General features: G+C 35.3%; 1 protein-coding gene across 1 annotated transcript; it reads left to right on the top strand.

The window, feature by feature from the left end:
* Positions 1 to 18,695: 18,695 nt before the first annotated feature.
* LOC119769165 lies at positions 18,696 to 20,041 on the top strand. Its single transcript, XM_038261069.1, has 2 exons — positions 18,696 to 19,363; positions 19,426 to 20,041. The coding sequence occupies exons 1-2, from the start codon at positions 18,696 to 18,698 to the stop codon at positions 20,039 to 20,041; spliced, it is 1,284 nt and encodes a 427-aa protein (XP_038116997.1).
* Positions 20,042 to 23,791: the final 3,750 nt, after the last annotated feature.

Genomic DNA, 23,791 nt, shown 5'->3' on the forward strand with positions numbered 1-23,791 from the left:
AGCGAGTTGTTCGGAAGGATCAACAGCGGGACTTGGCCATTCTCCGGTCCAGTACTACCCAGCAAATCTTACCGGACAATCGGAAGCAACAGTTTTCATCTTTTTTCGTAAAAGATTTGCACACACAAAAAGTGATGTTTCTTGAAGATTTGGTGTAAACAAACAGACAACACCAATACTGCTACACTCACAGAGCCCACGCAGTAGTATTAGTGAAGAGCCCACGATAAACAACGTGGGCTCTTCACTAATACTACTACGTGGGCTCTTCGAGGTTTTGGTGACTGTCAAACGTTCCAGCCAGTGGTGCCAAAGGGTTGGGTTTTCTAGTTTCGGTACGAGCCCTTTTGTGTGACTGTGTTGGTGTTTTGGTTCATCGTACCAGCGCACCAAGACAAGCAAACCCGAGGTACAAGTGAACAGCGTGTGCCGCACGATGCAGGGAAGCTAGCCATTCAGCTTCTACGAAAGTGACAGAGTCAGAGATAGCTATTTTTAACAACCGCACCACTACACACTCAATCGCGAGAACCTTAGGTAGAAAGCCATTGGCGTCGCCAGCATTGAAAGCTTTGAAAACGATATAAACGATGAAAAGCTTAAAAAGCTCCTGTTGGAATCCAATTAACCCTGTTAAATAAACTTACGAAATCACGAAAAAATGAAGTCTGCTTTTAGGCAATTTTAGGAGCGCAAGAGAAACAAATTGATTGTAGCCGGATGAATGTCCTATGTCACAAAAGTTTTTGCATAAACATTGGACAGTTATGCAAAAACGGACAGGGCAAAAGAAACCGAAAAGCTACGATATCTTACATATTGAAGGAAACATCGGTAGACAAGCTACTACAAAATGAGTATAAGTCGAGCCACAAAATATATGCGCCAGCATTCTCGCGCCAATATTCGAAGCTCAACTTGACAACTTGTCGACTTGGCGACGAAGCGTCAAAAATCGATGCAGTGTGATTTTTGTCGATTTTTTCGATTAAAATTCATGCTGAATCGACATATTTACGAAGATGGAAATGACGTCCTGCCTTAAAGTAAAACCTATACCTTTCTTTAGTAAGACTGGTTGCAACGCGGCTCTACTTTGTTCTAGCTGTTTCATTTTTCAAATAGAACTGAAACAGACCACCCGCAACGCGGAGTTGCAGTTTTATTTTTCAAGCAGTATTTTGAAACAGGAATAAAACTGCTCGACGAGTTTGTTTCAAACGTGAGACGATTTGGAACTGGAATAGAACTCAGTTTCAAAAAAAATCAGATATATAGAGATATCCACGTATTCTTACACACACACTATGATGCTGTGTTGATAATCATACGCACACAATTAAAAGCATTTTTTGAAACAACATTTAGATCAGCGCGTTGCGAGCACCGTGTTCCCACATAGAAAAATGGGCGGAAAACGGCCAAAAAGCGGGGACGTTTTGCCTGAAAGCGGGCCCGATTTTCAGCACGCTTTTTCCCCTCGTTGTGGCCCATTGCGTGCCAGAATGCAACATTTAGGCGGGCGTTACGCATTTTGGCCGCTGTGTTACGCCCGTCTGTGTCACGCTTTTGGGCCCGTTTTGACCACGATAACGGGCCTATAAACGGGGGACCGACGTGCCGGAAACCGGGGGGTTTCTCCTTCCTGTTTACTTCGGATTTCAAGTTAGGGCGATTAAATAAAATAGGGTGACAAATAAACACGACAGATTATTATTTTATTTAAAAAAATATTGAATTAACAACAAAACTTAAACTATTTACCTAACTAGCTAAAAAAGTATAAGTTGGGTTAGTATGTTAACAGGACTTTAAATTGATTTTATTAGTGATTTGGTCAAATTTAGTTTATTTTGGTTAGATTAAGTTAAGTTTAGATAAATTTATTTAAAATTAGTTTAATTCAGTTAAAATCAGTTAAATATAGTTAAATTAAGTTAAATTTATTAAGATTTAATCAAAATTAGTTGAAATAAGTTATATATAGTTAAAATGAGTAAAATTTAGTTAGATTAAATAAAATTTAATTAAGTTGTAAAAGATTTCGCTTCATTTATTTCAATTTAGTAAACTTTAGCTAAATAAAGTTTTATCAAGTTGAAATTAGTTAAAGTTTAGTTAACTTCAGATAAATTTAGTAAAATTAATTTAAATTTAGTAAAATTAGGCAAAATTTAGTTAGATTTAATTAAATTTACTTGAATTTAGTTACATATTGCTTAATTCACACCCACTTTGTTATCTTTGGCTAAATTAAGTTATATTCAGTTAAAATTAGTTAAATTAAGTTAAATTGACTTAAATTGAGTTATATTTAGTTAAACTTTATAGTTAAATTAAGTTTATTTTAGTTCGATAAAATATACTTAAATTTAGTTAAATTTAGTAAAATTTAGTTAAATTCCGTTAGATTTAATTAGATTGAATTAAATTTAGTAGAATTTGGTTACAAAATAAGTCAAATTTAGTTAAGTTAAATTAAGTTTTATTCAATTAAGTTTCGTAAAATTTTGCTTAATTTAATTCAATTAAGTTGAATTTAGTTAGATTAAGTTGGATTTAGTTAACTTCAGTTGAATTTGTTAGATTTAGTTACATATAGTAAAATTTAGTTAGATTTAGTCAAATTTTACTTAAATTTAGTTAAATTACGTTAGATTGAATTAAAATTATTTGAATTTAGTTACAACTAGTCAAAATAAGTAAAAATTAGTTAGATTAAGTAAAATTCAATTAAGTTTCGTAATATTTCGCATAATTTATTTCAATATTAATAACTTTGGTTAAATTATGTTACATTAAGTTAAAATAAATTAAATTAAGTAAAATTTACTAAAATTTAGTTATATTGTTTTAAATAAAATTCAGTTACATTTAGTTAAATTTAGTTGAATTTAGTTACATTAAGTCAAAATAAGTCAAATTTAGGTAGATTAAGTAAAATTTAATTTAATTCCGTACAATTTCACTTAATTTATTTCAATTTAGTTAAATTTAGTTGAATTGAGTAAAATTTTGTTAAATTGAGTTATATTTAGTTAAATATAGTGATATTTAGTTAAACTTAGTTAAATTTAGTTAAATTCAGTTAAATTTAGTTAGATTTAATTTCATTTAGTTATATTTAGCCAAGTTTAGATAAATTTATTCAAATTTAGTTAAATTTAGGTTGATTTATTAAATTTAGTTGAATTTAGTAACATTTAGTCAAAATAAGTTAAAGTTATTTTAATTAAGTAAAATTTAATTACGTTTCGTTAAAATTTCGCTAAATTTATTTCAATTTAGTTAACTTTGGATAAAATTAAGTTATATTTAGTTAAAATTAGTTAAATTATGTTAAATTGATCTAGATTGAGTTATATTTAGTTTAATATAGTTATATTTGGTAGAACTTTGTTGAATTTAGTAAAATTTAGTTGATTTTAGTTAGATTTAGTTAAATTTATTTGAAATTAGTTAAATGTAGTCAAATTTAGTTAGATTTAATTAAATTTAGTTGAATTAAGTTACACTTAGTCAAAATAAGTAAAATTTAGTAAGATTTAGTTAAAATTTAATTAAGTTTCGTATTTTTTTTAGTTAAATAAAGTTATATTTAGTAAAACTTACTTAAATTTAGTTCAATTTAGAAAAAAACATCTAAAATTTATTTTAATTGAGTTATATTCAGTTAAATTTAGTTATATCTAGTTAAGCTTATTTCAGTTGAATTTAGTAAGATTTAATGAAATTTAGTTACATTTAGTTAAAGTAAGAAAAATTTAATTAGATTAAGGTGGTTAAACTTAGTTAAATTTAGTTTTGTTTAGTTAAGTTCAGTTAAATCTAGTTGAGTTTTGTTGAATTTATTTAGATTTAATTAAATTAAATAACATTTAGTGAAATTTAATCAATAAAATTTTACTAACATATAGTTGAATTCAGTTAAATTTAGTTGTATTCAGTTAGATTTTATTAAATCTAGTTGAATTTAGTAACATTCAGTGAAATTTAGTAAAAATTAGTTAAGTTTAGTTAAATTCAGTTGAAATTGAAAGAAAAAAATATTTAGGTTCATAAAAATTTTCGTTAATTTATTTCAAATTGGATAAATTTAGTTAGATTAAGCTTGACTTTGTTGAATTTACTTAAATTTAGTTTAATTCACATAAAATTGGCTAAATTTGAATAAAATCAATTTAAAAAAAGGCAAATTAATTTAAATTAAGCCGAATTTAATTAAATTTAGTGAAATTAGGTTAAATTTAGTAAAATTAAATAAAATGTTGTTGAATTAAGTTCAATTTACCTAAATTAAGCAATATTATGTTTAATTTACCTAAATGTGATTAAATTTAGTTGAATTTAACTAAGTTAAGTTAAGTTTGGCTAAATTTAGTAAAGTTTTGCTAAATTTAGTTAAATTTATGCAAAATTTGCTGAGTTTATTTAAATTTTGTTAAAATGAATTAAATGAAGTATAATTTAGTTAAATATGGCTAAATTTGTTGAAATTACTTAAATTTGGCTAAATTTAGTTAAATTACGTTGAATTAGGTAAATTTAGAAACTAAAATTTAGTGAAGTTTAGTAAATCTATGTTTAATTTGATTGAATTCAGTAAGTTTAATAATTTTTAGTAATCTTTGTTAAATTTAGTAAAGTTAAGTAAAATTGAGTAAATTTTATTTAAATTGAGTTAAAATTTGATTAAATTAAGATGAACTAAGTTAAATTGGTAGAATCAAGCTAAATAAAGTCAAATTTAGTTAAATTATGTTATAATTAGTAATATTGAGTTAAATTTGGCAGAACTTAAGTCAATTAATTTAAATTAAGCTAAATTTAGTTAAATTAAGTTAAATTTAGTTTAAAAATAATAAGTTTAGCAAAATTTTGTAAAATTTAGTTTAAATTGGCTAAAATTTGTTATATTCAGTTAAATTTTATCAAAGTAAGTAAAATTTGGTTAAATTAAGCAAAATTTATTTATGTTTAGTAAAATATCGCTTAATTGAGTAAAGTTTGACTAAATAAAGTAGTTTAAAACTTAATTCGCTTTAGTTAAATTGAGATTAATTTACTTAAATAGGGCTCAATTTAGATAAAATTAATAAAAGAGAGTTTTATTACTTTCAATTCAGTCAAATTAAATTAAATTAAGTTTAATAATATAGAATTTAGTTAAATTTACTTCAATTAAGTTAATTTAAGTTAAATTTATCAAAATTAAGTTAAATTGTGTTAAATATTGTTGTTTGTTTGTTGGGTTTATTTAATTGACCAGTTAAATTAAACTAAATTTAGTTCAGCTTGGTTAATTTTTGTTTAATTCTGTTGAATTAAGGTAAGTTTATTAAATTTTATTAAACTTCAAAATTGATTTAAATTAGGTTAAATCGAGTTAAATTAAGTTAAATTGGGTTAAATTAAGATAAACTTAGTTAAAATTGGTAGAACGAAGTGGAAAAAAGTCTAATTTCGTTAAATTATGTTATATTTAGTAAAATTGAGTCAAATTTGGTAGAATTTAAGTCAGTTCAATCAAATTAAGGCAAATTCAGTTAAATTTTGTAACATTTAGTTCAAATATGTTAAATTAAGCAAACTTTGGTAAAAATTTAGTCCAATTCGGCTGAAATGAGTAAAATTTAGTTGAATTAAGTTAAAATAAGCTCAATTTAGAAAAATTTTGTTTAATTTAGTTAAATGTGGCTGCATTTAGCTGAATTCAAATAATTTTGCCTAATTTTTTAAATATTATGTAAAATTTGATTTAATTTACCTAAATTAACTTTGATTCAGTTAAATTTAGTAACATTTTGCTAAATTCAGCTAAATTTAGTAAAATATAGTTAGTTTAGTTTTTTTTTAATTATTGTATATTTGTATATTTATTTTTGTTTTTTTGCATGTTTGTATTTTTGTATTTTTGTATTTTTGTAGTTTTGTATTTTTGTATTTTTGTATTTTTGTATTTTTGTATTTTTGTATTTTCGTATTTTTGTATTTTTGTATTTTTGTATTTTTGTATTTTTGTATTTTTGTATTTTTGTATTTTGTATTTTTGTATTTTTGTATTTTTGTATTTTTGTATTTTTGTATTTTTGTATTTTTGTATTTTTGTATTTTTGTATTTTTGTATTTTTGTATTTTTGTATTTTTGTATTTTTGTATTTTTGTATTTTTGTATTTTTGTATTTTGTATTTTTGTATTTTTGTATTTTTGTATTTTTGTATTTTTGTATTTTTGTATTTTTGTATTTTTGTATTTTTGTATTTTTGTATTTTTGTATTTTTGTATTTTTGTATTTTTGTATTTTTGTATTTTGTATTTTTGTATTTTTGTATTTTTGTATTTTTGTATTTTTGTATTTTTGTATTTTTGTATTTTTATTTTTGTATTTTGTATTTTTGTATTTTTGTATTTTTGTATTTTTGTATTTTTGTATTTTTGTATTTTTGTATTTTTTGTATTTTTGTATTTTTGTATTTTTGTATTTTTGTATTTTTGTATTTTTGTATTTTTGTATTTTTGTATTTTTGTATTTTTGTATTTTTGTATTTTTGTATTTTTGTATTTTTGTATTTTTGTATTTTTGTATTTTTGTATTTTTGTATTTTTGTATTTTGTATTTTGTATTTTTGTATTTTTGTATTTTTGTATTTTTGTATTTTTGTATTTTTGTATTTTTGTATTTTTGTATTTTTGTATTTTTGTATTTTTGTATTTTTGTATTTTTGTATTTTTGCATTTTTGTATTTTTGTATTTTTGTATTTTTGTATTTTTGTATTTTTGTATTTTTGTATTTTTGTATTTTTGTATTTTTGTATTTTTGTATTTTGTATTTTTGTATTTTTGTATTTTTGTATTTTTGTATTTTTGTATTTTTGTATTTTTGTATTTTTGTATTTTTGTATTTTTGTATTTTTGTATTTTTGTATTTTTGTATTTTTGTATTTTTGTATTTTTGTTTTTTTGTATTTTTGTATTTTTATATTTTGTATTTTTGTATTTTTGTATTTTTGTATTTTTGTATTTTTGTATTTTTGTATTTTTGTATTTTTGTATTTTTGTATTTTTGTATTTTTGTATTTTTGTATTTTTGTATTTTTGTATTTTTGTATTTTGTATTTTTGTATTTTTGTATTTTGTATTTTTGTATTTTTGTATTTTTGTATTTTTGTATTTTTGTATTTTTGTATTTTTGTATTTTTGTATTTTTGTATTTTTGTATTTTTGTATTTTTGTATTTTTGTATTTTTGTATTTTTGTATTTTTGTATTTTGTATTTTGTATTTTTGTATTTTGTATTTTGTATTTTTGTATTTTTGTATTTTTGTATTTTTGTATTTTTGTATTTTTGTATTTTGTATTTTTGTATTTTTGTATTTTTGTATTTTGTATTTTTGTATTTTGTATTTTTGTATTTTTGTATTTTTGTATTTTTGTATTTTTGTATTTTGTATTTTTGTATTTTTGTATTTTTGTATTTTTGTATTTTTGTATTTTTGTATTTTGTATTTTTGTATTTTGTATTTTTGTATTTTTGTATTTTTGCATTTTTGTATTTTTGTATTTTTGTATTTTGTATTTTTGTATTTTTGTATTTTTGTATTTTTGTATTTTTGTATTTTAGTATTTTAGTATTTTAGTATTTTAGTATTTTAGTATTATTGTATTTTTGTATTTTTTTATTTTTGTTTTTTTTTTGTATTTTTGTTTTTTTTTTGTATTTTTGTATTTCTATATTTTTATTTTTTTGTGTTTTGTATTTTGTATTTTTGTATTTTTGTATTTTTGTATTTTTGTATTTTTGTATTTTTGTATTTTTGTATTTTTGTATTTTTGTATTTTTGTATTTTTGTATTTTTGTATTTTTGTATTTTTGTATTTTTGTATTTTTGTATTTTTGTATTTTTGTATTTTTGTATTTTTGTATTTTTGTATTTTTGTATTTTTGTATTTTTGTTTTTTTTGTATTTTTGTATTTTTATATTTTAATTTTTTTGTATTTTGTATTTTTGTATTTTTGTATTTTTGTATTTTTGTATTTTTGTATTTTTGTATTTTTGTATTTTTGTATTTTTGTATTTTTGTATTTTTGTATTTTTGTTTTTTTTTGTATTTTTGTATTTTTATATTTTTATTTTTTTGTATTTTGTATTTTTGTATTTTAGTATTTTAGTATTTTTGTATTTTTGTATTTTTGTATTTTTGTATTTTTGTATTTTTGTATTTTTGTATTTTTGTATTTTTGTATTTTTGTATTTTTGTATTTTTGTATTTTTGTATTTTTGTATTTTTGTATTTTTGTATTTTGTATTTTTGTATTTTTGTATTTTTGTATTTTTGTATTTTGTATTTTTGTATTTTTGTATTTTTGTATTTTGTATTTTTGTATTTTTGTATTTTTGTATTTTTGTATTTTTGTATTTTTGTATTTTTGTATTTTTGTATTTTTGTATTTTTGTATTTTTGTATTTTTGTATTTTTGTATTTTTGTATTTTTGTATTTTTGTATTTTTGTATTTTTGTATATTTGTATTTTTGTATTTTTGTATTTTGTATTTTTGTTTTTTTTTTTTGTTTCTTTGGGTATTTTTTGCATGTTTAAAGAAAATATTGAGTAATGTTGGAGACTTTTGGCCTTAAAAGAACTACTGTAGGAACGAAACTTAGTTAAAAGTAAAATCGATCAAAAATTAATGTTTTTGGGAAAAAAAATTAATGAGAACTTTGAAAAGTGAAGCACCTTCGGCAATGGAACAAAAAGAGTGTGAAAAGTGATTACACTCTCGCAATAAGAAGCAAAAAAACACAGTAGATCAACGCTGGTCAGTTGAGGTTCATCGTGACGGAAGCCTTGCCGAAGTGATCCCAGCCTGAATTGATGACGTGACGCCCCCTGTGGTAGAGAGAGATGCAGCGAGTTGGACAGCACGGTCGCGAAACATTGAGTTGGCGGATAACTGGTTCGCTAAGGCGGCCGTTTGGCTCAGCACCGGCCACCGGCTGCGCTGGATGTTGGGGCAACAGTTGGACAAACTGCTGAACTTCCGGGTTGGCTACGGCCGATTCGACGGCCAGCTCGAACAACATCTTGCGCTGGTCTTGCAGCTTTTTGCGCCACAGCACGTTCTGCAGGATGCTCTGGGAGTAGAACCGCAACTCTTGATGGATCGGAATGCGCCGTCGCTGGTTCTGCTGCTGGGGGAAGCGAATGTTGCGAAACCACCTGGCGAAAGTTTGCCCTATCTGCTGGATGTACACATTCGCACCACGCACAGCTTGCTGAAGCGCGATCCGGATTGGTCGCCGGTGCCGCTCTCGGTCTCCAAAGCCGGGTCAAACTTCATAAAATTTCGCGTTTTTCACGTTGACCCCGTCCCGCCTGCTTAACTTCTGCTTCTCATCCCTTTCCGGCGACCATCCACTCCGGATCCTCCTCGATGACCGTGTCCTGGAGGCGGTAGAATTGGTGGTGATCGTTGCCGGGGTGGCGCGTGCCCTTCGTGAAGACGGCTGCGGAAACTGCTGCGATGCCACCCATGGTATTGTTCTGAAGTTCATGTGCGGCACCTCGAAACAGATTCCTTTTTTTGGTCAAGGCTACGGTGGCCGTTTTGGTCCTTGGGGGTGGCAGCGGAGCGCCGCTTGGAAGAGGTTGCGGAGGGGGAAGCTGTTGTCGTCCCGTCCCCGGTAGTTGTTCCGCAGGCTGAAGATACTAACGAAATCTGTTGCCGGGAAATGAAGATTTTATGTCTCGAATGATTAATTAAAGTGGTTACTTACCTTCAATTTCAGAAATTATTTCAAGAATTCCAAAGAACGGACCAACCAATCAATTATTTTAAACACGTTTGAAAAAAGCAAACAAACATGTTTGACAGCTTGCGCGTTATGAAAACTAAAGCAGTGTGCGTGCTGGAGAGCGTGTATGATGTTGGTGTGAGTGTACAACACAAAAATCGAAATTTTTAAGGTGTGTGTCTTGGCTTAAGAATCTTAACTGGCACTGGCGATGCCCGATAATCGCCCGTTCCCCCCGCAAAAGTTAGAGTGGGTTCTAGTTTCATTTCCGCCAGTTCTAAAAAATTAAAACTGCTCGCAATTTGAAACAATTATAAAACTTCGCGCTGCAGACAGTCTAAGAAAGGCAAAAAGTAAATCGTTCTAAAAATTGATCGAGATTGCCGATCGATGTCGAATTTGTTTCAGATGCTCACTCTTGGTCTGTACTATGAATGTAGCAAGAAATTTCGAATAAAATCAGAAATGAAAAATGTTGGCGAAGGTCACCAGGTGGGCTTTTACCTTTTTTTAGGGATTTTTTTTCTTATGGTAGGTCAATCAAACGGCTCTGACTCCAGAACCATATTATGAATCTGGATGAAAATTTGGGAGGTTGTAGGGCTCGAAAATGCAATTTTTGAGATAAATAAAAGATATGAAAATGAAAAAGTTTGACCATATTTTCATTTGAAAACTGTGTATTTTGTTGAAAAGTCTGGCCGCTTCCGAAAACAGATGGATATTTCGAAATTTGCGCGGCAACTCGCCCAGGTTCAGCACACTATAGCTTTCATCTGCATTTAGAAGAATCGAAATCGGATATATGGGAGCTGAGAACGGCGCGACACAAAATTTTACAAAATTTTACCACATACGAACATCACTCGACCTCCACGGAATTTATTTTCTCAAAATTCGAGGGTTGGAGATAGACGAGTTCTGTCAAGGTGAATCGTTAGAGCGTCTAAAATCGATACAGTGTGATTTTTTGACGATTTTTCCGATTAAAATTCACGCTGAATCGACATATTTACGAAGATGGAAATGACGTTCTGCCTTAAAGTAAAACCCAGTGTTGCGTTCCTCACGCGCTCACGCGCTCGTGAGCGCTCACTTTTCGCTCATTCGTGAGGAGGAGCGCTGCGCGAGCTAGCTCACGTTTACCCGCGCTCACGTTTGCTCCGATTTTTTCAGCTCGCGTTTGTCCCACGCTCGCGCTCGCGCTCATTTTTCGCTCACGGAGCGCTCACTTTGGAAGTATCGTATTTTCAATCCTAGTTTGATTTTGTACTTAAGGCGCAGCATGTCAGTGGAAACAAGGGAAGGGTATGAGCGCGTGAACAAAAAGGACTGTAATCCTTAGAAAAACTTACAAAACAATGAAATAATTCAAGAAGATTTATGTTGGGGTAAGTTCGATTCAATGTTATATGCTTGGTTGATTAAAATATAAAACTGGGTAAAATTGTTGAAACAGTTCTCTTTTTACAAAAAGCCTCCAAATTGCTAGTGTTTGAAATAACCCATTTGAATGAAATAATAAAAAATGGCATTGTTATGTTTTAGCACATAAAGGGTGTCCCCTCTTCCGTCAAGTAAATTATATCTAACACTTCCGCTACCAAGCCTCTGAAAATATTCAATTACAGATTCAATAAATGATTTTTTTGAATATGGACATTCTCTAAAATGTTCAGAATATGAGGGATGACTATAACTTTTATAAAGCTCACTGCTGTTTTTTAAAGGTCCAATAAAACAATTTTTGTTGGTGTTTTTAAAACCGCCATGAGTAAAAACTCCGGATTCTAAAAACTTAAAATAAACATTTGTCAATTAAATCAATTTTTTGTACATATCAGTGCATCTCTTCACGTCAATGATTTTTTTACATTTAGAATGAGTTAGCTCTTTGTTAGCACACTCAAGAGTGAATCATTCTGCCCCTTGGCTAATTCTGAATTTAAATAGAACTTACATTTCGGTTCGCCGACTAAATTCATTTTATTGCTTACTTTTGTTTGTTTGACCACTTTCTTGTTTGTTTTGCTGCCTGTGCTGAGATAGTTCTAGAAACTTCGTTTAAAACAGGCAGATGCTTCAACAAGGAAAAACAACTACCTACTTTGGCTCACCAGCTCACGTGAGCGCCAAACGCTCCGGTGAGCGTGAGCGAGCACGAGCTACCTGATAAAAACTCACGCTCCAGCTGGAGCGAGCACGCTTTCCGTGAGCGCTCGCTCATTCGCAACCCTGGAAAACCTGTACCTTTCTTTAGTAAGAAAGGCAAAAAGTATGAAAATCGAGACATTTAGTATGGGAGCTGTCAAATCTCTCACCATCAAAAAACAGCGTTGAGCTTTCGCTGGATTTGTCTGTTTTGTTAGCCCAATAAGATGCCTCTTTACCCCTTCAGCACACGCAAAATCCACATAACACAGATCTGTGTAAAAAAAATTACACAGATTCTTCACCAGTACTAGCTGTCAAATCTGTGTAACTTTATTGCCCAGATCTGTGTAAAAAACTACACAGATATTCGATCAGCTTCTCTTTCAAATCTGGGTAAAAAAGTGTTGGCGATTTTTCAGCAGTCATGCAGTCATAGAAAACTTGGTGAGTTTTTTTTCAAACAATGTCATGCTTTTAAATATTGTTAAAATATGTATATTATTCCAGGAATTGGAATCCCGTTGAACTAAAATCAATGCCCTCGAAGTCAATCAGATATTCTAGAGCCAACAGATGACGGTAAGTCATAAAAAACGAATAACATTCGAGCTCTAACCTCACTTAATCAATATCAGTTTTCAATATTAATGTCAGGGTTTATTAGAAAGTAGGTTTATTTGCATTAATAAAAATATATAAATCTTGTTTTAATAAGATGAAACCACGGTTGAAACATCAAAAATCTTATTTAAAATCACAAACATTTTTTTTTCTAAATTTTTACCCAGATCTGTGTAAAATTCTACACAGATTGCTGGTTGAAAATTTACACAAATTTGACAGACAACGCCTGAACACAGATCTGATTTTTTAATTAAATATGTCTTTATTGAACTTTCTTATAATTGTTACATTTCTTTTACATGCTAAGTGGTATGGCCTAATGCTCTTCATCTTTGTTGTATTTTTCGTTTTATTATTGACTGATCACATTTATTTTATTTACTTCAAATTGTTTTACATTATTGCATTAAATCGAATACAATTGGGTAAATAAAAGAAAAAAAACACAACTAATCCTAACTTAAAACTAAAAAAAAAATTAATTGAAATATTCAAAATCACTAGAACGAGTAAACTACGAACTGTATTTTAAGATGAATGCTCCAAGTGTTCTTACTTGTTCTTGGCGAGTTTTGCAACCACGCAGTGTTGTTGTCATCTCGATGAAAATGTTCAGAAGTTCTTGTGGTGAAAACAGGTCACTACTGCCTTCACCCTTTGATGTTGGTTGGTTTTCCCTCGGTTGCTGACTGAAGCCTGGAGGTGTTGTATTCTCTGCAACTTTTTGCCGCTGATTCAACGGCAATGGCTGCAGATTTGGAACCACTCGAACAGATCCTGCTCCAGGTGACGCCAAAGCAGGAAAATAAACGTCCGTGTATGCTGGTGGTGTTTTGCGACGATTTGGTTGGTGCCTCGTCGTCGCATGCTGCCGAATTTTTACAAACTCTGCACGTTTTGGGCAGCTCCGATTCTTAGTAGAATGGTCACCGCCACAATTGAAGCATTTCGCTTCGATGTTATCGTTGATTGTTTCGCAAGCTTGAGTTTTGTGCTCACCTCCGCAGGTTGCACAACGACTCTTGATGAAACAGTTTCTTCCACCATGTCCAAACTGCAAACAGTTCGAACACTGTGTCACGTCACGGTGCACTGGATGATAACGTTCCCAAGTCACGATGATGTTGAAAATTGCCCGAATTGCTTTCAGCTCAGACGGCGTTGTCGATCCTTTCTCGAGATGAACCAGGTACAGTTGATCACGATACTTGATGTTCTTGTTGTGTCTCGTCATCTTGAAGACTTCGATCACGTTCAACTTAAGAGTTTTTAGCTCTTCTTTCAGCACACTCACATCCATGTCGTACAGGCCTCGGAGGACCTGTTTCATGGGGCGTTTACCTGGATCGTCATGGCTGTAGTATTCAATCTTTGTGTTGTTCAGGAACTCCCGAACGTAGTTGTAATCCTTTCTGGTAGGTAGCAGAATTTTGAGTCCATCAGCACACAAGCGAATGGAAGCTCGTAAAGCACCCGATTTGATAAACCCGGTCAGCTACTTTCGCACCGAATCCGATGACGATGTTTTCACAAAAATGGGTGGCAACTTGTGTGCTGTGGCGCAGTGGTTAGCGTGGTAGCCTCTAAATCCCAGTATGGCCTGGGTTCAATCCCAGACGGACCCGGTGGCATTTTTCGAGACGAGATTTGCCTGACCACGCCTTCTATCGGATGGGGAAGTAAAACGTCGTTCCATTAGCGTAAAAGAGGTTTTGAGTGACTCACCACACATAACCTTCGGACGCCTAGAAATGAGTAGAAACTTGCAACAGAGCCCACAAAAGACCCGGGGGTCGTTAAAGTGGATTGCTTTGCTTTTTTTGGGTGGCAACTTTTCCCGTCGTTCAGAATCTTCCTTCTCGTTCACGTCCACAGGGAGGGTAGCGAACTGGTTTCCAGACGAATTTTGACAAATATGAGCGCTTCGGCATTCTTTAGCTTCTTCAAATCTGCCGATCCTGCTGGTGAGGACCGCCTCTTTTTCTTGCCGTGAGGCATTTTTGCACTTTTAAAGCACTTTTCAGGAGCTAATATCCAGGAGTACCTCACTGATCGGTGGTCCACAAAGGAAACGAAACACAGATCTGTGTACAAGGCTTTAACACAGATTCTGTGTATTCCCGCTTTTGAGCGATCTGTGTCAAATTTTACACAGATCTGTGTTATCTGGATTTTGCGTGTTTGCTAAATTTCCATAGAGAGCATTTAGAGCTAAAAACTCTTCACTGCTTTCCTTTGTTTAAAAAAATAAAAGATATTTAGAATACAGGTAATAGAATTGCAAATTTCCATAGAGAGCATTTATAGCTTAAAACTCTTCACAGCTTTCCGATGTTTGAAAAATAAAAAAATATGTAGAATACAGGTTAAATAATGGCAAATTTCTATAGAGAGCATTTAGAGCATAAAACTCTTCACTGCTTTCCTTTGTTGAAAAATAAAAAAAAAATTATAATTCAGGTAATAAAATGGTAAATTTCCATAGAGAGCATTTAGAGCTTAAAACTCTTCACTGATTTCCTTGCTTGAGAAATAAAGAAAAAATGGTATTTGCTATTTAATTACAATTTCTTATTTTGTTTAAAAAAGGTGATAAAATTTAAAAAAATATCATAGAGATTATTTAGAGCTTAAAACTTTCTGTTGTTTTGTAAAGACAAACATAAAAATAGCTGTAAAATAATTTTATTGTTTCTAATCCTTATTACTTACCAGTACAATAAAAAGAATATAATTTTATAAATTTGTATAATTTTATCTGAAATTTCTTTCAACCATCCAGACGAGAGCATTTAACATAAAAACACTCTATGAACACTCTGCTATACTAGTTTTCACTTCAGACGATTTCTACCAAACATGCCTCATATTACCTGTGCCTACGACGCGGTCGCTTTGTGTTTGTCACTAGCAGTATTTATTAGAAAAATAGTTTTTATTTCGGTATCTATTGAAGATAGAGCTTTGGTGTCTTCGAGAAAGTTGTTCATTTTTGGTAGTTGAGCAACTTTGTCGAAAACAAAAATATTCTATACCTTGTATCTTAGAAAATAAATAGTTTTTTCTTGTTTTGCACAACTAAAATCAATCAAATTGTGATGACGTCTGAGACAATTATATAGAACCTTTTGGTACCAGCAACTTTCTAGAACATGTAAACTTTCTAAAACTTATCGTTTTTGAGATATATGCAAATCAATATTATTTTTCCCCATACAGAGCTGGCTCTGTTCGCTGCATACATTGGCTTAGCTCTGTTCTACCATACAGAGCAGGTAAGAAGTTTTATTGAGCCTGTAGAGTTCGATGCGTCTCTGGCAGGGACAAGTTCGCCGCAAGCAGCCGAAGTGATCGGACGGAAGTTACGTCGTCGCGAATCTACTCAAAAGAAACCTTAAGTTTAATTAGTTGATAAATAGATGTTATTCGCCCCGATCAGCTAGCTCCCTATTGGGCCGGCTGGGGAGCACACAAGTTGCCTCAGCAACTACGAAGAACAGCGAAGACGACGACGAAACAACACTCGGAGGACGATACAATAAATCAAACACACGGCGATTACTTCTGCCGAGGAGACATCCAATCTCCACGGCGGTCAAAACACAAGAGAACGTTTATTCACAACATTACAATACAAGTAGTCAAAACAATAACAATAACAAATAAACGTCAAAATGTCACTCTGACACTACTTCCCAGTCACGACGTTCTAGCAGGATTCTGGCAGAGTTCTTACAGAGCTGGATATTCTTACAGCATTCTAGCAGAAAAGTTCTACCGTTCTAGCAGGATTCTGACAGAACCAGCTCTGCTAGAATATTTCGTGACTGGGTTCTTAGGTTCATCATTCACGACGGGGGGTAACTAAAAATACCTAATTATAGGGTCCACGACCCAACAGATGTAGTCAAGAGAAACTTGAGTGTTTTAGTGGCTTGCTTGTGATACATCCGACCCTCCCAGTGAAATTCCCGGTTCCCCCAGTCCAGTCCCCAGTTGTGTTCGCTCGAGAAATTACAGTCCGCTCGAATCGAAACTGGACATGGTCCAAAGAGCCGGATCTGGTGAACCGGGAGTGAACAGTGAAGGACAAAAGGCGGAGGGTCGTTTATATCGCGGCAAGTGGGCAAAAGGCCCACAAAAAAGTGGAAAAACCTACTGCCGTGGAGAAAAGTGAAAAAAAGACCGCCATTTTGGCACAAAAAGTGTGGTGCTGGAAAAAGGTCGCCATCTTGGCGAAAAGTGCAAAAACTAAAAAGCGACGCCATCTTGCGTCCAGAACGTTCTTGAGTGGAAAAAAGTTCCATAAGAAGCACAAGTGGAAGGTTCCAGAAGCGGAACCGGAAGAGAAGAGTAGTTTCGGCCAAGAGGACGCCATCCCCCTAGCACCGTGATTTCCAACTTGGTGGATTTCCGTGTTAGGTTTGGATTGCGAGTCCAACCGCCGCCATCGATTCCACCGGAGTAGGCTTGGCAACTACGCCCATGCCTGGGAAATTCTGGAGGAAAAGTACGGCAACAAGCGTCATGCGATCGACAGACACATCAACGGGCTGCTGAACCTGACGAAGATGAACAAGGAGAACCACGTCGAGTTGAGTGGACGAGTGCACAAGGCACGTAGAGAGTCTGAAGTTCCTGGAACAGGAGTTCACGGGAATATCAGAGCTGATTGTGGTCCATCTGCTCGGCGCAGCGCTGGACAAGGACACTAGAAGACGCTGGGAGTCGGAGGTCAAGAAAGGTGAACTGCCCCAGTACGACCAGATGTTGGAGTTCCTGAAGGCCCAGTGCTTCGTCATGGAGCGTTGCGAGGACCTGAAACCAAAGCAGCCAACGGTCCAGCCGAAGCCGGCCGTCAAGTCGAGCCAGAAGTCGTACGCCGTGTCCACGTCCGAGTCCGAGACCAGATCGGAAGACAGGTGCGACATCTGTGGCAATGGCCACAAGAACCACGCCTGCCCGGAATTCAAGGCACTTCCGTTGCAGCAAAGAATGGTTAAGGTTCGGGAGCACAACCTGTGCTTCAACTGTCTAAAGAAGGGACACCCCAGCAAGAAGTGCACTTCACCGGGAACCTGCTCGAAGTGCAAACGACGTCACCACAGTCTGCTCCACTCCGAAGAACGCCCCAAGTCAGAACAGAAGGTGACACAAGCACCGCCGGAACAAGCCCCGGAGGTCGAGAAGCAAGAAGCAGCTCAGCTGACAACCGCGAGTTGCCACAACGAGACGCCAACCCAACAGGTGCTGCTTCTCACGGCGGTGGTGGATATAATGGATCGAAACAACAAGGCCCACCCCTGCAGAGTTTTATTGGACAGTGCGTCACAAGCTAACCTCATCTCGAGGGCCATGGCGGAGTCGCTGGGCTTGAAGCAGTTTCCGTCCAACGTCACCGTGGCAGGAATCGACGGCACGAAAACCCACGCTTCATTGGGCAGCGTGGTCCAACTTCGTTCGAGGTACTCCAGCTACAGCGCGAACATCAAGTGTTTGGTCACGGAGAGGGTCACGGCCGACCTTCCCACGTCCGCAGTGAACGTGCGCAGCTGGGAGCTGCCACCTGGAGTACAAGTTGCGGACCCGTCTTTCCACCAGCCTGGAAAGGTGGATCTGCTACTGGGCAACTGTTCTTGAAGTTGCTGATGCCCGGAGAAGTGCATTAGGCGGAACACCTGTGGTCGTTGGTGGCGTGTGCGATGAAGAAGACGAAGCTGCAGTAGTGGTTCACTCGCACTCAGCCACACTGGAAGACTTGAACCGCACCGTTCAACGTTTTTGGGAGCTGGAAGAATACGAAAGTGATAAGAAATTGTCAAGTGAAGAAAGTGAATGTGAGCTGCACTTCACGAAAACACACCGTCGGGATGCAACTGGGAGGTACGTGGTGGAGTTTCCGCTCAAAGAATCGGTCGCCGAGCTCGGCGATTCACGTACGATGGCGCAGCGAAGGTTCTACGCTCTGGAGAGAAAGCTTGCACAACAGCCGGAGTTGAAGAAGCAGTACGTCGAGTTCATGGAATAGTACGAAAAGCTTGGACACTGCAATGAGATACAAGAAGGTGAAGACCCAGTTGGACTCAAGAAGTGATACCTGTCACTAAAGACGTAGCCAAGATGTATCGGCAAGTCCTTGTCGATCAAAGGCACACGCCGCTGCAGCACGTGTTTTGGAGAACCGATCCAACGAAACCACTTAGGGTGCTAGAGTTGACGACGGTCACCTACGGCACTGCATCCGCACCATTTCTGGCCACACGAGCGCTCCAGCAGCTGGCCAGAGACGAGAAGCATCGATTCCCATTAGCAGCCAAGATCATCGAGGAAGACTTCTACGTCGACAACGCGCTGTTCGGTTTCGACGACATTTTACAAGCTTCCGAAGCGCAATCGCAGCTAATCCAACTGTGCAAGGCAGGCGGATTTGAGTTGCACAAGTGGTCGTCGAGCTGTCCGGAACTCTTGGAGGCCATTCCGGAAGCCGATCGGGAGGAGCTTGTCAGCGTTGGTGGAACTGGAACCAAGGAGGTGATCAAGGCTCTGGGTCTGCTGTGGAACCCCGCGGCGGACGAACTACAATTTGCGCCGCTGCCTTCCAAACGAGGAGGGCGGCCAACGAAATCGCAAGTGCTTTCGCGTGTCGCGAACATCTTCGACCCGGCCGGAATCGCTGCGCCAGTGGTTCTCGTCGGCAAATTATTGATGGAGCGTATCTGGGAAAAGGAGATTGGATGGAATCAGCAGATACCTGAAGAGCCGGGACCTCGACAAGATTCGAGTGCCGCGTAGGGTGGTGGCTACGAACACCACTGCTAACGAGCTGCACGGGTACGCCGACGCGTCGAAGCACGCGTACGGAGCTTGCGGAACTGAACCTGCTGTGCGCCAAATCGAAATTGGTTCCAAAGACGGTGAAAACGATCCCACGGAGTGAGCTGCTGGCCGCACGCTTGCTGCACCGGTTGGTCAAGAACGTCCTGGAGGCGGTGGACTTCGTCTTCAGGAAAATTGTGCTGTGGTCTGACAGCCAGGTCGTGCTTGCTTGGCTAAAAAAGAAACCTGATCAACTGGAGGTGTTTGTGAAAAATCGGGTTGCTGAGATTGTCGCTACCGGCGGTATTTTCGAGTGGAAGTATGTGCGCACTGCAGACAACCCTGCAGATATCGTTTCACGCGGTATGTCTGCAACCAAGCTAGCAACCAACGAGAAATGGAAGAAGTGCGCAGAGTACCAGCGAAGTGAGATCTGCGAAATGGAGGAACCAGAGCCGCTGCCAGATGATGCCGTTCCAGAGCTTTGTCGTGATGTGGTCGTAAGCGCGGCCATCCAGTACGAAACATTTCAACCAACGTTCGAGAGAATCGAATCGTTTCGAGAGCTGCAGCGCATCTTTGCCTACGTCGTGCGGTTCTGCCGCAACTGTAAGGAGATGGTCAAGGAAAGGCGGATCGTGTCAAGGTAACATCCTAGGGCAGAACTGTTAAATTCTAATAAACACCAATTGAATTGAAAACAAAATTAAAAAATATTAACTAAATCCCGGGACCGTGGTGTAGGGGTAAGCGTGATTGCCTCTCACCCAGTCGGCCTGGGTTCGATCCCAGACGGTCCCGGTGGCATTTTTCGAGACGAGATTTGTCTGATCACGCCTTCCGTCGGAAGGGAAGTAAATGTTGGCCCCGGACTAACCTAAAGGTTATGTCGTTAGCTCAGTCCAGGTGTAGAAGTCGTCTTCCTGGGTCCTGTCTCGGTGGAGTCGCTGGTAGGCAGTTGGACTATCAATCCAAAGGTCGTCAGTTCGAATCCCGGGATGGATGGAAGCTAAGGTGTAAAAAGAGGTTTGCAATTGCCTCAACAATCACCTTCGGACACCTAGTTTCGAGTAGGAATCTCGCAATCGAGAACGCCAAGGCAATGCTGTAAAGCGAATAATTTGATTTTGATTAACTAAATCAAACGAATTCAACCAAATGCTTTACTATATTTATCACACATTGTATTTTATATTTCTACGATTTTTTTCATTCAAAAAATTCGAAAAGATTTCTAAAGAATTCCATAACGGAAATTTAACATCATACAAAATTAGACCATTTCAAATGATATTGCAGCATGTTTTTATTTCTACAAAACCTCTTTTGATATGTAAAGCGAGAATTTTTGCGTACACTACTACCACTATACGGTATCACTAATACTAATGCATCAGTGACGTCATCGATGATGATCATCAAACTAACACTATCAAAATGCACTAACACTAAGCCAAGATTGTCTTCACGTTTCACCTTAACCCAAAAATGGAGTGGCCTGACAAAAAACTTTTGCTAGAAAGAGATAGGAAATCTGATGCAAACAAACGTCCAGCTGCCATGTAAACATACTTTGAATGGATTGGTAAATTTCTGTCTAGAAAGCCTTTTAAGCTATTGTATTTCAAATGTAAAAAAAACTCTAGACTTGAATCCGGTAATCAATTGAAATGTTCATTCAAGTTCAATCAGTGTCCCCACGAGCCTGAGCCATCGGCTAGGTTAGGTTCATTTTTCTTGTTCAGGTTCACACCACACGTCGGCAAGCATCATCGGCTCACGCTCACCGAGAGCCGTGAGCCATGGTTCATTGGTTACACCGTGACACTGTTTAACCCTAAATGTACTACTCCGTAATATTCGTTATACCGTAACATTGTTACACCGTAACATTGTTACAACATAACATGGTTACACCGTAACATTGTTACACCGTAACATTGTTTCAACGAAACATTGCTACATCGTAAAATTGTTACACCGTAACATTGTTTCAACGAAACATTGCTACATCGTAAAATTGTTACACCGTAACATTGTTACACCGTAACATTGTTACACCGTAACATTGTTACACCGTAACATTGTTACATCGTAACATTGTTACACCGTAACATTGTTACACCGTAACATTGTTACACCGTAACATTGTTACACCGTAACATTGTTACACCGTAACATTGTTACACTGTAACATTGTTACACCATAACATTGTTACACGGTAAAATTGTTACACCGTAACATAGTTGCTAAGTAATATTGTGTAGCCATATTTCGGTGTAAGGGATATTAATTTCGTTACGGTAATGGTTACACCGCAACATTCGTCACAACGTCATATTTGTTAGACCGTAATATTGTTAGACCGTAACATTGTTTCGTAACAACTATGTTACGGTGTAACCATATAACGGTGTAACCATATAACGGTGTAACAAATGTTACGGTGTAACGAATGTTACGTTGTAACGAATGTTACGGTGTAAAGAATGTCACGGTGTACGAATGTCACGGTGTAACGAATGTCACAGTGTAACAATGTTACGGTGTAACAATATTAAGGTCTAATAAATATGACGTTGTGACAATGTTACGGTGTGACGATTGTTGCGGTGTAACGATTACCGTAACGAAAGTAATATCCCTTACACCGAAATATGGCTACACCGTAACATTGTTACACCGTAACATTGTTACACCGTAACATTGTTACACCGTAACATTGTTACACCGTAACATTGTTACACCGTAACATTGTTACACCGTAACATTGTTACACCGTAACATTGTTACACCGTAATATTGTTACACCGTAACATTGTTACACCGTAATATGGTTACACCGTAATATGGTTACACGGTTACATTGTTACACTGCAACATTCGTTAGACCGCATCGTTCGTTACACTGTAACATTGTTGTACCTCAACACCTAGGCATAGTCATGATTTTCATTAGCCTGGTTAGCCTGGCTTAAGCCATGGCTCATGGTTCACTGAACCAGGATTGAACCACAAAGGGAGGTTTAAGCCGAACCAATTTTACAGGTGAACCTAGCCTAACCGGTTCATTTGGGAACTCTGCAATAATCTAAAAAGTGTTCATACCTGTTCGTTTCTCGTTCTCACAGAAGCGAGGAGCATTACACAGATTGCAGGTATTGCGGCGTGCCCAATTGACATTTCCGCATTGACATTGCCAATCCTCGGCACTGAAAAGTCCCTTCGACTTTTCCGCTGCAAACTTTCCAATTTCTATTCCAACTTTTTTCTTACAAGAATTCGAAGGCTCCGAGTTGTCGAATCTTGCTGTTTTATCTCCAGCGCTTAAAGAGCGATCTCGGCCACAGCGGTTGCATTGTCTACGATGGGCAAAGTTTACGTTTTGCACCTAAAAAATAATTAGAAAACTAACTAAAGTCCGCTTATGTTGTCCATATTTGTAGAAATGGTAATGGACGAACTATCAATTATATTCTTCTTGCAGTTACTTTCTTGACCTGATATGACCTGAGGTTATCGTTATAAATAAACGCACAAGTTACGACCTAATGTGCCATTGCACATCCTACTTGTTGAAAAAAAAGTCAACATTAGTTCAACATTCTGATAACATGCAGTACAAAACCCCACTACCGTCATCTGGGGCGAAACGGGACAAATGGGGCGAATTTGGACAGCTGTTTTAGCCTTGTTACTGGTAAAATATTTGGCTATTTTTGATTAGTTTCGGATAGAACAGACACAGAACATTTAAAATAGAGCATCGTTTTCCAATTTTCAAGCTTTTAAGTGCTCTAAAAGCTGCACGCAGAAAAATGTTTTGTAGAATCAGCCTGTACGAGGTTTGAATCAACAAATTTTTTGTTGAATATAATTAACGCCGATTTTGCGATGAAACAAATCTTGATTTTCTCAATTCTACAAAAGTCTTTTGTTGTTTTGAAAAAGCTGCTTTGGCGTTTAGCGTTGATCCAACAAAAATCATGATTTTCAATTCAACAAAACGTTTTGTTGATTCAAATATGCCTTATTTTTCTGCGTGTACCCTATACAGACTGTAGTCCTGATTCGCCCTAGATGACGGTACACATAGAAAACAAACAAGGCAAACAAAATTTGACTTGGGTTATCTCCACTCAAAATCAGAAGTAACCCGCAAAAAGGGTTCTATCTACCCTTTACCTGTAATCCCAAAGAAAAAAAACCCTTTTTGAGGGTTACTTCCACCCTTTTTTTAAGTTTACCCGTCGTCACCCTTTTGCAAAGTGTTACTACCGGTAAACTTGAAAAAAGGATGGAAGTAACCCTCAAAAGGGTTTTTTTTTGAGATGACAGATAAAGGGTAGATAGAACCCTTTTGATTTTGAGTGTCAGCAGCAGATGCGAAAAGAGCCGC

The sequence above is a fragment of the Culex quinquefasciatus genome, chromosome 3 (genome assembly GCF_015732765.1).
Source record: "Culex quinquefasciatus strain JHB chromosome 3, VPISU_Cqui_1.0_pri_paternal, whole genome shotgun sequence".
Lineage (NCBI taxonomy): Eukaryota > Metazoa > Arthropoda > Insecta > Diptera > Culicidae > Culex > Culex quinquefasciatus.